Below are 14,854 nucleotides of genomic sequence, written 5' to 3' on the forward strand. Positions count from 1 at the left end.
ATACATCTGTTAGTGGTACCAGTGCTGCATTTCTATTTTGGAAACTGCTCGTGTAGTAGAGGTACCGCTATTTGTGATCTTTGAAATGTGCACTTAATATATGCTTTTAATGCACATTTTAGTCAATATTTTTGGAATTCACACAGTGCACAACCCGTAGGCTGCCATCTGTCTGTAGTATGCATATATTTTTCTTCAAATCAGAATCAAAGAGCTGCAAGCAGCAGAAAGAATGCTTTGATGCTGAATAATAAATAATTTTTTCACCAAAGTAAAAGTCACAGTGACTGCCCTCTGTAAGTTTTGTCTGGACAAGAGAGGTTGTGTAAAATGAAGGAAATTAACTCATAGCCTGAAAAAGATAAGACAAGCAGATTTTGGCAGGGTAGTATAGATGCAGCTGGTGTGAAGAAAGTCACCTGCTAATTTGTATAGTTTAAATCATTTTTGAGATTCTGTTTTGACTTTTTCATCCCGTAACGTTGGCTACTAAAAATGAATAATATCGTGTTCAGAAATTTCTGGTGAATGAAGCAATGGAAGCGTTTACATTTTGATAACATAAAACAGAAACATCAGTGTATGGCCAATAAGCTAGATGTAGCATGAAATAGCAGCTAAAAGGGCCTATTTTTTTCTCCCTGTGTTAGTCCCCTGTATTTGGGCCATATGGTGTGAAGACATTATGACCAACCCATGACTGGCCAAGGGCAGATCCAGGTAGTCACTTTGTAGCTTATGTCTTCCTTTGGTCTTTTGATGTTAACCCTATTCCTGACTGTTAGACAAAGGTGGAACAAGGCTTAGAAAAGATGCCTCATCCACGATCCTCAGCCCGTCATTGGTTCATACATTTTTTTAACGAAAAGTTGTGTTCTCGGTGGTCTACATAATTTTTTAATGACAGTTTTGTAGAAAAGTTCAAGTTGACTGAAAAAAAAAAAAGGTGGAGTGTGTTGATCCTAAATATGAGGTATCAGTAATAATAATCCACAGCACCTAATAGGCAGTCTGGCTTTTTATATGTATATTACGTATAAATCTTAAAAGCAAATTCCTATTCATCTTGCATAAGTCATCTTGTTAAATTCATTTGTGCCACTTTCTTAGCTTTGAACTTTGAGTATGCACTTGCATTTAAACTCTGTCAAGGCTGATCTCCAAATCTAGATATTTAGGGTTAGATATTTAAAGACTGCTTTTGCTATCCAGTGACAAAGGTTGTGGTCTGCTTCATGGAATCATTGGAAGGAACCTTAAAGATCTTGTAATTCCAACCCCCTTGCCACGGGCAGGGTCACCTCCCACCCACTAGACCAGGTTGCTCAAAACCCCATCTAACCTGGCCTTGAACACTTCCAGTGATGGGGCATCCACAGCTTCTCTGGGCAACCTGGTGCAGTGCCTCACCACCCTCAGAGTAAAGAATTTCTTCCTTGTATCTAATCTAATCCTACCCTCTTTTAGTTTAAAGCCATTACTCCTTGTCCTGTCACCACGCTCACTGACAGAAAGTCCCTCCCCAGCTTTCCCATAGGCCCCCTTTAGGTAATGAAAGGCTGCTATAAGGCCTACCTGGAGCCTTCTCTTCTCCACGCTGAACAACCCCAACAACCTCAGGCTGTCTTCATAGGAGACATGCTCCATCACTCTGATCATCTTCATGGCCCTTCTCTGGACTCATTCTAATATGTCCATGTCCTTCTTGTGCTGGGCACTTCAGAGCTGAACACAGTGCTTCAGGTGCTTCAGGTGGGGTCTCACAAGTGCAGAGCAGAGGGGGAAAATCAGCCCTGCTGGCCATGCTGCTTTTGATGCAGCCAGGATATGGTTGGCTTTCTGGGCTGCAATCACACAGTGTTGGCTCATGTTCAGTTTCTTATCAATAAGCATTCCTGGGTCATTTTCCTCGGAGCTGCTCTCAATCAGTTTTCCACCCACCCTCTATTTGTGCTGGGGATTGCCCTGCCAGATGCAGGACCTTGCACTTGGCCTTGTTGAACCTCATGAGGTTTGCACAGGCCCACCTCTCAAGCCTGTCCAGGTCCCATTGGATGGGATCCCTTCCCTCCAGCATGTTGACTGCACCACACATCTCAGTGTCATCAGCAAACTTGCTGAGGGTGAACTCGATCTCACTGCCCATGTCACCAACAAAGACGTTAAACAGCGCCAGTCCCAGTACTGACCCCTGAGGAACACCACTTGTCACTGATTTCCACCTGGACATTGAGATATTGACTGCAATTCTCTGAGTGTGACCATCCAGCCAATTCCTTACCCACTGAGTGGTCCATCCATCAAATCCATGTCTCTCCAATTTAGAGACAAGGGTAGTGTCAGTGTCAAATGCAGTGCAGTGCCAAATGGTTTTTGCAGTGGCAGTGTCAAATGCTTTGCGCAAGTCCAGGTAGAAGATGTCAGTTGTTTTTCCCCTATCTATCAGTGCTGTAACCCCATCATAGAAAGCCACCAGATCTTTTAGGCACAATCTGCCCTTAGTGAATCCACGTTGGCTTCCCCTAGTCACGTCCTCATTTTCCATGTGCCTTAATACGACCCTCCTTCCAAGAGGATCTACTCCATGATCTTGTCAGGCACAGAGGTGAGACTGACTGACCTGTAGGTCCTGACTGACCAGGTCCTCCTTTTTCCCTTTTAAAATGGGGGTTATATTTTCCCTCTTCCAGTCAGTGGGAACTTCACCACACTGTCACAACTCTTCAAATATGGTGAATTCAAGAAATTAGATCTCATTTGAATACAATGGCATAAAAGTACTGAGTCAAGGTGCTGTACTTTCAGATGTAGATACCTGATTTAGGATCTAACTGACATTTTGAAAAGTAGCTTGGGCATTGAAAGCATAATTTTTTATACTTGAATATTTGTGTACCTAAAAGAATTTCAGAGAATTTCAGGCAGCATAGTTGACATTGGTGACTGAAAATCTCTCTTCTTTATGGCTGGTTAGCTGGAGAGCAGTCAGGAGGTGCTGCTTGTGCTGGGCACTTACTGGAATGGGTTTGCCCTGAGCAGGTCTGGGTTCACAGCCTGAAAATCTAATTTGTGATTCAGAAGCTGGCTGTACTGTGACTGCATCCTCAGGAGCTGAGAGTAGAGTGTAAGCTAACAGATGTAATCAAAGCCCTCCTAATGCACCAGGAGGACTGGACCTCTAAAAGAATATAGCACACTCCTGCCACCCACATTCTGTTTTTCTTTTCTTTCTGACAATCTTAAAGTGTCACCAAGTGGGACAGAGGTAAGAGCACCCAGTGATCATAGCCCAGTGGCTCAATCAGTCAGCTGGAAAGGGGAATCCCAGGTTACAATATCTATTTGCTGCTTGTGTATTTTAGAAATGAACAGTCTCTAGATTAAACAAATAAATACAATTACTGTAATTGCTGGAGGACCTCAACTAGCTATAGGACCTGGACTATAAAATGCCTCAAGCAATGCACTCTACCACTCATTTTTACTGGTAGTGGTATTCATTTCCTCTACTTCTAAAATAAAATGCATACAAAATGACTCTGATGCAAAGACAGACTGTGCTCTCTTTGTACTCCATCTGCCAGTGGCATGAGAAGATGCCAGCTATTTTTACTGTAACAGTTCCATTTTGTTTCTATTGTAGATAGCCTGAAGGGGACTTGCTGGCTTAACATCCAGGATAGTCGCTGTGAAGTCAACATCAATGGTGCGACATTGAAATCTGAATGCTGTGCTACCTTAGGAGCAGCCTGGGGCAGCCCATGTGAGCGCTGTGAATTAGGTATGCTGCTGTGCTTGCATATACTGTGACTTTTGTAAGAAGAGCAAATGTAACACTAACAAATTCTCATCATCTTCTGTTAAAAAATGTTAACAAGAAAACACTATGAAATGAGATTGTTTTCTTTAGCATCACTTCTAATCTCCAATCAGGTATTATTCTAGTAATTTAGAAGCTACAAGGAAATAACATTTGAATTGATCTTTGAATAGCTATATATGTTTCTTCTCAACAAGAACTGTGCACTGGGGTAGGTTAAATTAAAGACTATAGTAGTAAAGTGAAATATCTGCTAAAAGTCTTGAGGACTTTTTATTATGTGGGCTGTTAACACTTGTTCCAGCTGTTTTCAACCACAAAACTTATGTAGAATTATTGATTGCAGAATAGTACTAGTATTAGATCACAGGGGTAGGGCTGGAGGTTGGAAGCAGGAATGCTAAATGCATGCTCATTTTCATGGAATAAATACTGTGTCACACTCTCACCATAAGATTTGAATATTGCCACTTGCAGCCTTTATTTTTAAATTGAAACAATAACTGTGGTCACATGTATCTCATCTAGTAAGCATGCTGCAAACAAGCAAGCTTTTGAGATGTAGTAAAGCATCAAGACAAGATAGTACTTTGAACTCCAGGAAGTACCGTGGTAAGGTTAGGCTGGTAGAACTGATCAAAAAGTGATTCTAGATCTGGAGTGATTAGTCACTCTAGAGAGCTCAGTAGTTCAGACTAAGTAAATTTGGCCATTTAATTTCCTAATCTGTAACTCACTTGATTTCAGGAAGCTTACATATCTCTACAACATGCTACATTTTACATACATATCCTAAAATAATATATTTGTTGAGATCCTTTATTAAGCTGTAGTAATAATAATAAAAAACAACAACAACAACAAAAACACTTAAGTGATAACTAGCATCACTAAAGCTTGAAATCTTTAGGGAACTTATCAAGAAATTTACCTTTCAGCTACATCTGAGTGCAGAGATTAATCTGATTCCTCAATTTCCCATTGAGGAAAACATACATAAGATTTATATATTAAGATATTTTTATAAGATTTATATAAGATAAGAAAAAAATATATAAGATATAACTTCCCCAGCTATTATTTGTTGGAAGTGACATGCATGAGTCTGTAGTTTTCTTCATTGAGGCTAGATCACTCATCATGTTATACAGTTAGAAAATATAGAAAAATTGCAAAGATACTTTTATTTTTAATAACTTGTTCTTATATTTCTGTCATTCTAAAGCAGTGATATATCTTTTTGGCTTGATTCCAGATACAGCTTGCTCAAGAGGATTTGCCAGAGTTAAGGGTGTTACCTGTGAAGGTAATGCTTTTTCTTCTTACTCAATATGTCATTTTTTTCCCCTGGAAAATGGTATAAGAGAGGATTGATTATGCTGTTCATTTTGCCAGGCATAATCATACTGATCTTAGGTGAATGCCATCACAGTTACTGACTGTTGGGGACATAAACGTTAACACTATTGGAGAATGTCAAAATGGTACAAAAAGGATGGAGCTGCTCCTTCAATTTATTTATTACAAAATATTACATATCCTGATATATTATGAATGAAAGTGTCATGCTTTCTTTCCTATAGCTGAAGTTCTCAAAAAAAGTTGTAGCTTTCTACTTGCTGGAGTCTGAAGTAATCATACAGTCTGAAATTTCTTTCACCCTTTCATTTACCAACAGATGTAAATGAGTGTGATGTTTTCCCGGGGGTTTGTCCCAATGGGCGATGTGTTAACAGCAAAGGTTCATTTCACTGCGAGTGCCCTGAAGGACTGACACTGGATGGAACAGGGCGAGTGTGTTTAGGTAAGAGCACAGTCAACTCTGCTAACTTTTAAGCTCTGTATAACAAATGTCTGAAATAGTTCTCAAAGAGTATGAAAGGATGTTTGATTTTTTTATATATTGCTGAATTTGTTAAATGTATGTCTTAGTTGAAGTCTTGCCTGCTAAGACTTCAGATACGTGTGCCAGTTCAGGGAAGAGTTGTTAATCCCTAGAGGGAATGTGAATGTGAGGTACCGAGGTGAGACTCCTCAAATGGGGGTGGACCCCCTGCCCTGTAGCCGTCAGGCAGAGGGAGGGAATCTGGGAGCTGAGGAGGAATGGAAACAGGTCCCTGCTTGACATCGCAGGCGACGCCCTCCCCTTCCGGCCCCGCATTCCCAGGTGCCCTTACACAACATGTTTGAGGCCCTGGAGCTCGACAGACCAGTAGCTGAGGAAGAGGTAGCAAGTGTTCCCAGGAGGATGCCTAGGGCGAGGAGGTCGACTCCACGCCTCAGGACTGCCTCCATCAAGAAAGACAGGAGGGTTATTGTTGTTGGAGACTCGATTCTTAGGGGAACAGAGGGCCCTATTTGTCGGCCTTACCCTACCCGTAGGGAAGTCTGCTGTCTCCCTGGGGCCAGGGTCAGGGACGTTGCCAGGAAGCTTCCCAACCTGGTACGCCCCTCTGACTATTATCCTCTTTTGATAGTCCAGGCGGGCAGTGACAACATTGAAGAGAGAAGCCTGAAGGCTATCAAACGAGACCTTAGGGGACTGAGTCGGTTAGTGGATGGAGCGGGAGTGCAGGTGGTGTTTTCATCCATCCCTACGGTGGCAGGGAGGGGTTCAGAGAGGACACGGAAAGCCCACCTGTTAAACACGTGGCTCCGGGGCTGGTGCCAACGCAGAAATCTTGGGTTTTTTGATCATGGGGCACTTTACTCAGCACCTAGCCTGATGGCCGCAGACGGGTCCCTATCTTTTAGGGGAAAAAGGATCCTGGGCCAGGAGCTGGCAGGGCTCATTGAGAGGGCTTTAAACTAGGTAGGAAGGGGGATGGGGCTGAAGCTAGGATTGTTGGGGCTGTGCCAGGGGGAACGATGGCAAGGCCGAAGGATAAGGCAATGGCCCAACTGAAGTGCATCTACACCAATGCACGCAGCATGGGTAACAAACAGGAGGAGCTGGAAGCCATCGTGCGGCAGGCAGGCTACGACTTGGTTACCATCACGGAGACGTGGTGGGCCCAGTCTCATGACTGGAGTACTGCAATGCCTGGCTATAAGCTCTTTAGAAGGGACAGGCAGCACAGAAGGGGTGGTGGTGTGGCTCTCTATATTAGAGAGTCTTTTGAGGTTGTAGAACTCGAGGCTGGGAATGGCAAGGTCGAGTCCCTTTGGGTTAGGATCGGCAGGGACAACAAGGCTAGTGTCCTGGTCGGGGTCTGCTGTAGACCGCCGAAACAGGATGAGGAGACGGATGAGGAACTCTACAGGCAGCTGACAGAAGTTGCAAAATCGTCAGCTCTTGTACTCGTGGGGGACTTCAACTTCCCTGACATATCCTGGAAGCACAACACAGCCCTGAGAAAGCAGTCTAGGAGGTTTCTGGAGAGCGTGGAAGGTAGCTTCCTGACGCAGCTGGTTAGTGAACCTACCAGGGGTGGTGCCCCGCTAGACCTTCTCTTCACAAACAGAGAAGGACTGGTGGAGGATGTGATTGTCGGGAGCTGTCTTGGGCAGAGTGACCACGCAATGGTGGAGTTCACTATTCTTGGCGAGGCCAGGAAGGGGACCAGTAAAACCGCTGTATTGGACTTCTGGAGGGCTGACTTTGAGCTGCTCAGGGCACTAGTTGGTGGAGTCCCTTGGGAGGAGGTTCTGAAGGGCAGAGGGGTCCAGGAAGGCTGGGCGCTCTTCAAGAAGGAAATCTTAATAGCTCAGGAGCGGTCTGTCCCCATGTTCCCCCCCAAAGACGAGCTGGGGGGGAAGAAGACCAGCCTGGCTCAACAGAGAATTGTAGCTTGAGCTTAGGAGAAAAAAGAGGGTTTTTAATCTTTGGAAAAGTGGGCAGGCCACTAGGGAGGACTAAAAGGATGTTGTGAGGCTGTGCAGGGACAAAATTAGGAAGGCCAAAGCTCATCTGGAGCTCAGTCTGGCTACTGCCGTTAAAGATAACAAAAAATATTTTTATAAATACATCAACACAAAAAGGAGGACTAAGGAGAATCTCCATCCTTTACTGGATGCGGGGGGAAACTTAGTTACAAGAGATGAGGAAAAGGCGGAGGTGCTCAATGCCTTCTTTGCCTTAGTCTTTAGCGGCAATACCGGTTGTTCTCTGGATACTCAGTACCCTGAGCTGGTGGAAGGGGATGGGGAGCAGATGTGGCCCTCACTATCCACGAAGAACTGGTTGGTGACCTGCTACGGCACTTGGATGTGCACAAGTCGATGGGGCCAGATGGGATCCACCCAAGGGTACTGAGAGAACTGGCAAAGGAGCTGGCCAAGCCACTATCCATCATTTATCAGCAGTCCTGGCTATCGGGGGAGGTCCCAGTTGACTGGCGGCTAGCAAATGTGACGCCCATCTACAAGAAGGGCCGGAGGACTGACCCGGGAAACTACAGGCCTGTCAGTTTGACCTCAATGCCAGGGAAGCTCATGGAGCAGATCCTCCTGAGAGTCATCACGCAGCACTTGCAGGGCAACCAGGTGATCAGGCCCAGTCAGCATGGGTTTATGAAAGGCAGGCCATGCTTGACGATCCTGATCTCCTTCTGTGACAAAGTGACATGCTGGGTGGATGAGGGAAAGGCTGTGGATGTGGTCTACCTTGACTTCAGCAAGGCTTTTGACACCGTCTCCCACAGCATTCTCCTCAAGAAACTGGCTGCTCTTGGCTTGGACTGGCGCACGCTTCGTTGGGTTAGAAACTGGCTGGATAGCCGGGCCCAAAGAGTCGTGGTGAATGGAGCCAAGTCCAGTTGGAGGCCAGTCACTAGTGGCGTCCCCCAGGGCTCGGTGCTGGGGCCGGTCCTCTTTAATATCTTCATCGATGATCTAGACGAGGGCATTGAGTGCACCCTCAGTAAGTTTGCAGATGACACCAAGCTATGCACATGTGTCGATCTGCTCGAGGGTAGGAAAGCTCTGCAGGAGGATCTGGATAGGCTGGACCGATGGGCTGAGGTCAACTGCATGAAGTTCAACAAGGCCAAGTGCCGGGTCCTGCACCTGGGGCGCAAGAACCCCAAGCAGAGCTACAGACTGGGAGAGGAATGGTTGGAGAGCTGCCAGGCAGAGGACCTGGGAGTGATGGTGGATAGTCGGCTGAATATGAGCCAGCAGTGTGCTCAGGTGGCCAAGAAGGCCAACGGCATCCTGGCTTGTATCAGGAACAGTGTGGTCAGCAGGGCTAGGGAGGTGATCGTGCCCCTGTACTCGGCTCTGTTGAGGCTGCACCTCGAGTACTGTGTTCAGTTTTGGGCCCCTCGCTACAAGAAGGACATCGAGGTGCTTGAGCGGGTGCAGAGAAGGGCGACGAAGGGTGAGGGGCCTGGAGAACAAGTCCTACGAGGAGCGGCTGAGGGAGCTGGGCTTGTTCAGCCTGGAGAAAAGGAGGCTCAGGGGCGACCTTATCGCTCTCTATAGGTACCTCAATGGAGGCTGTAGCGAGGTGGGGGTTGGTTTGTTCTCCCACGTGCCTGGTGACAGGACGAGGGGGAATGGGCTTAAGTTGAGCCAGGGGAGTTTTAGGTTGGATGTTAGGAAGAACTTCTTTACTGAAAGGGTTGTGAGGCATTGGAACAGGCTGCCCAGGAAAGTGGTGGAGTCACCATCCCTGGAAGTCTTCAAAAGACGTTTAGATGTAGAGCTTAGGGCTATGGTTTAGTGGGGACTGTTAGTGTTAGGTCAGAGGTTGGACTCGATGATCTTGAGGTCTTTTCCAACCTAGAAATTCTGTGTGTGTGTGTGTGTGAATGTTTGTGTTATGACTTGTCTTGCCTTCAGTGCAGTCAATAGGTTTTGCTAGAGTTCTGCCCTTACTATGACTTCTCTTCCAAAACAGAAACATGTAATTCACTGGGAGCTAGACAATAAGCAGTTTGCTGACCAACCAGAAGCTTAAAATGCAGTGTGACTTGCTCTTTTCTCTCTTGCTATCTAGTCGTTGTGAAAATGAGGTACTATCTTGTATCACAAACACTGGTGCAAATTGTTCTGTTTGTAAGAAAGCAAAATGGATGTAGATAAAGATAAAAGCTCATCTTCGTTGTACAGAACATGAATGTCTTCTACTGACAAAATATGGTATCTGTGAAGACAATGTTCTCTACAGGAAAGTTTTGAGGTATAAAAAGTACTGAAGCCCTTATGCAAATTAAAGAAAACGAAAATATCCTGTAGCAAGTGCAGTTAGTTTTACTAGTCTGCTAAACTTTTTTGTTGTTGGCAGAGAAAAAAGGAAAGAACTAGAACTCAATTCATGAGGTTACAAGATAAGGAAAAAGAGCAGGAGAGACTTACCACAGTTCCTACACTACCACCAGGAAAGTGTGTTCCCCTGAAAAACCCTTAACTTTTCTGTAACTTTTTTTCTAGAGCTGGGGAAGTGCATGAATATGCATGAATATAATAGTGCTTTTTACAATCACAGGTATTATAAAAAGTCACATTGCTACAAATTTCTGGAGCATCTGAATTACCATAATAAAACAGCAATATCTGATAGCGAATGTACTTTTTCTTGCCTTTTTAATTGGAAATTATATCCCATTGTTTGCTCTCTTAGGGAGCTTGTATTTTTTACATACGAGAAGAAGCTGTAAAATCCATATTCATATACCATAAAATGTTTATATGGTTTTAAATACACCATACTTAGTAATTTAGAGTTACATTTATCTATAAGATTGTGGGGAGGAAAAAAAAAAAAAGACAATTTATTATGAGTTGTAATGTATTCTATAAAAGTGCACGTCTGTTTTAAATGACATTAATTTGTACCACACACACATTCTCCATCCAGGAATTCAGTGTTTTGCAGTACATCTGTTCAGATTGCTTTTCTTGAAATCCTTAAAAATCAGTAGTCAGAAATGAAAAAGGTACAGTCAGGGAACCGTATACTTAAAAGATTCTGGAATTCATGTTAACTTTTTTTTTTTTTTTTTTTTTTAACAGTTCTAAGGACTATAAAATATTATTACTGACAGCATTTGCTTTCTTTTAAGGAAACAGAACAATAGAACAAGTACAAATTTTCAGCCCTTGCTTTATGTCAGTCCAGAATTTGCCTGCTCTAATGCACGTTTTTTATTTGACCAGTGTTCTTTTTCTTCAAAGGAGATTCAAGTTTAAGCAAGCAATTTTCCTTTAATTGCACTATGCCTTACCAATAGCTGATACAAACAGCTATCAGGTTGTGTTTGTTTGTGTGTTTTGTGTGTTTTTTTTTGTTGTTGTTGTTGTTTTTTTTTATGTGAATGTAATGCTAGAGGTATTTTTAAAAATAGAATTTTGAAAGGGAACAGATGTGTATAATCAGCATAAATGTCTCATAGAAGAAAAGAATTAATTCAAAACCAAGTTTGCTAAGTTGCATGTGTGTATTTTTTAGTGCATAGCATATGTAGTTTTGCATGTTAGGTTTTCCTTTCTCTTTCTATTTTTTTCCCCAATACTTAGCAATTCTGTTGCCAGTCACTGTCATCTGTGACCATCAACCCTGTACTACTTCTCAGTGAGAAATTTCATTATGACACATGTGGATTTAGATGTAGGTGACTGAGATAATGAAAGGTTGGAACAAGGGAGTCATTTTCATGCAACACACAGGATTCATTTACCTTCTAAAGCCATGTTCCCTCTTCCTAATTTATTGAGAAGATGTCCCTTTATATTACAAGATTTGTGCCTTCTCCTCTGCTACATAGGCACCGTGTTATTTCTCAAATATGTTCATTTCCTGCAGGGTCCACTACATTTTAATGAAAATAAGTATTTATTAGAAATATGTTTGCTGAATCTTTTGAAATGAAAATAAGTATGATCCTGAAATAGAGTAGTTTACAGGAAAACATAAGAATTCTTTAAACAATTTCTATTTCTTATACTTGATTCTAAATTGTTTACCTTAAGATATGCATAGGATAAATTTATACTGTAAAACTGTGTAACTCTGAAGGACTTGTATGGAAAATAATTCAGAAGCTCATCCATGTTATTTTTTATATAATGCATTTTTGCCAAAGCATTTTGTGCTAAGCATTTAAAATATCTGTTAGGTTTCCTGAAGTCTAACTTCCAGTCCAGCGTGTCATATAAAAAATTAATGCTTACATTTATTCTGACAACACAGTTTGAATTCCATTCCATACTAGGAAGATGTAGAATCACAGACATCTTCTCTAGCCCAGCTGTAATTGATACATTTCCCTTTATTTGTATGTTGTAGAAATTAGCATTTAGATAAATACTTCTACTTTCATGTATTGCAACAGAGATTCAGAAACTTACCAATAGCAATTTCAAATGGTTCAACACAGTGCAGAAGTGTAGCATCTTCAGCAGAAATCTGTCTCCCAGAAACTGACTTACTGTTACACATATATGTACTCAAACAGCTGCTTCTGAAGAACTGAAATCCTAGCCAAGGGTAAAATTTCCTTTTTTTTTTTTTTTTTTTTAATGTGCAGATATCCGCATGGAGCAATGCTACTTGAAATGGGATGAAGATGAGTGCATTCAGTCTGTGCCTGGCAAGTTTCGTATGGATGCCTGCTGCTGTGCTGTAGGTGCTGCCTGGGGCTCTGACTGTGAGGAGTGTCCAAAGCCTGGCACAAAGGAATATGAGTCTCTGTGTCCCAGAGGTCCTGGCTTTTCCAACAGGGGAGATATTCTAACTGGCAGGCCATTTTATAAAGGCAAGGGTTCATTATTGTCTAATTGATCTAGAAGTGAATTATATGTACATCTTGGTGAATATTCTAAGGAAATGACAGGATTTATATTTCTTATGTACTTGAGAGGAGAAATATTATAAAGATGTGTACCTTACAAAGATGATAGTAAAGGTAGGGAACCTTCTGTTTGCATGGTGTTCAAGGGTGTTATAGGAGCCTGCCAAGAAAAGATGCAAAGTCTGAATTTGATAAGGACAAAAAGGAAATGACTATGATAGGACTATGATAGGGAAGGGAGATCTAAATGATGAGAATAACAGAAAATACACACCTTTTTAACATAGTGCTTTGCAAAGAGTGAACTGAGGATGAGATGGAATTCCATGAAGTCAAGGAGTTAAAATGTGAACATAAAATATTACTGCAATTTGCTGAGGGTTCTCTGAACCACAGAATCACAGAATGGTTGAGTTTGGAATGGACCTCTGAAGATCATCTTGTCCAACCCCCTTGCAGAGCAGGATCACCTCAAGGACATTGCACAGGATGGCATCTAGGGAGTTTTGAATATCTCCAGAGAAGGAGACTCCACAACCTCTCTGGGCAACCTCATCCAGTGCTCTGTCACCCTCACAGTGAGGAAGTGACCCCTCATATTCAACTGGAACTTCCTGTGCTTCAGTTTGTGCCCATTGCCTCTTGTCCTGTTGCTAGGCACAACTGAAAAGGTGTAGTTACATCCTCTTGACACCCTCCCTTCAGATATTTATATACATTGATGAGATCTCCCCTCAGTCATCTCTTTTCCAAGCTAAACAGTCTCAGTTCTCTCAGCCTGTGCTTGTACGACAGGTGCTCCAGTCACCTTATCATCTTAGTAGCCTTTCTCTGGACTCACTCTGGTAGTTCCATGTCCCTCTTGCACTGGGGAGCCTGGAACTGGACACAAGACTGCAGGTGTGGCCTCACGAGCGCTGTATAGAGGGGGAGGATCACCTCACTTGGCCTGCTGGCATCACTCTTCCGAGCGCACTCCAGAATACCATTGGCATTCTTGGCCACAAGGGCCCATTGCTCACTCATGGTCAGCCTGCTGTCCACCAGGACTCCAAGGTCTCTCTCTGCAGAGCTACTCCCCAGCAGGTCGGCCCCCAGCCTGTGCTGGTGCCTGGGGTTATTCCTCCCTAGTTGCAGGGAGGACCCAATCCTGACCCCTGGGGGACACTGCTGGCTACAGGCCTCCAGCTACACTGCACCGCTGCACAACCCTCTGAGCTCTGCTATCCAGCCAATTGCCAAACCAACTCACTGTCCAAACATCTAGGCTACTGAGCTTGTCAATGAAGTTGCTATGGGCATCAGTGTCAAATGCCTTGCTGAAGTCAAGGTAGACCACATCCACCGCTCTTCCCTCATCTACCTAGATAGTCATCTCATTGTAAAAGGCTATCAGATTGGTTAAGCCTGATTGGTTAAGCCTTGGTGAATCCATGCTGACTACTGCTGATCACCTTCTTATCCTCCACATGCTTACAGATGGCCTTCAGGGTCCTTTCCAGGGATGGAGGTGAGGCTGACTGACCTGTAGAAATACGGACTGAAAAAGGATGGGTTCCGTCTGTGCTTTGCAGAGTTTTTTCACCAATTGATTTTAATCACCAATTAAGTGATTAAAAGGGAAGGGTATCTGATATTACACTCAAATTATGAGGGCAATGGATTTGCAGTGATAAAGAAGTAAAAACATCTTGTCCATTTTTTCCCGTCTTTCCCTTCCACAGAGCACAGACAAAGCTTAAGAGGCTGAAAAACCTTAAGAAACAAGATATGAGATTATTTTAGATGACTGAAGACTGAGAAGAAGAACAGTAAATTTCTGTGTGTTCAGAAGCTGAGGTTATCCTGAATTGATTTAATACTTGAACACAGTATTCTGAAACATTTGTCTTGAAAATATGTTGAGCTGTTTGAGAAAACTTTAACAAATTGTTAAGCTCCACAAAATTGTTAAGCTTCACAAAAGCTCTCAACGTTCAGTGGTAATTTGCTAAACAAGTACAGAATTCTATGCGCTCAAGATTTTTGTAAGATTTTGCTGCATGTTTCTGCTTTTTCACCATACTTTTTTTAGTCCTCACGTAAGGACATTCATCCAGCAAATTATAGAGTATAAGAAAAGCTCATTCAAATCTGTAAATCCCCTTGTGCACGTGCTTATGAGAGAGTTTGCAAGAACTTTGAACAGCCTATGTTATCCCAGCTGTCCAGAAAATACATTTAGAAGAGGTGAAACATTTTGCTTGATATTCAACAAAAGAAAAGTTACCCTTTCCTAAACTGATTTTGAAATTTTGGA

The 14,854-nt window shown here is 43.0% G+C and overlaps 1 protein-coding gene across 1 annotated transcript in view; it reads left to right on the forward strand.

The window, feature by feature from the left end:
- The window catches only part of FBN2 (fibrillin 2), a gene marked incomplete at both ends in the record, with an annotated part of 194,580 nt that overhangs the window by 118,815 nt on the left and 60,911 nt on the right, over window positions 1–14,854 (forward strand). The window contains 4 exons of the mRNA XM_084304737.1: window positions 3,644–3,781; window positions 5,076–5,126; window positions 5,499–5,624; window positions 12,292–12,519. Coding sequence (XP_084160863.1) covers window positions 3,644–3,781; window positions 5,076–5,126; window positions 5,499–5,624; window positions 12,292–12,519 — 543 coding nt within the window. The remainder of the gene's footprint in view (window positions 1–3,643; window positions 3,782–5,075; window positions 5,127–5,498; window positions 5,625–12,291; window positions 12,520–14,854) is intronic.

This window comes from Netta rufina (assembly GCF_964035555.1).
Source record: "Netta rufina genome assembly, chromosome: Z".
Classification (NCBI taxonomy): Eukaryota; Metazoa; Chordata; class Aves; order Anseriformes; family Anatidae; genus Netta; species Netta rufina.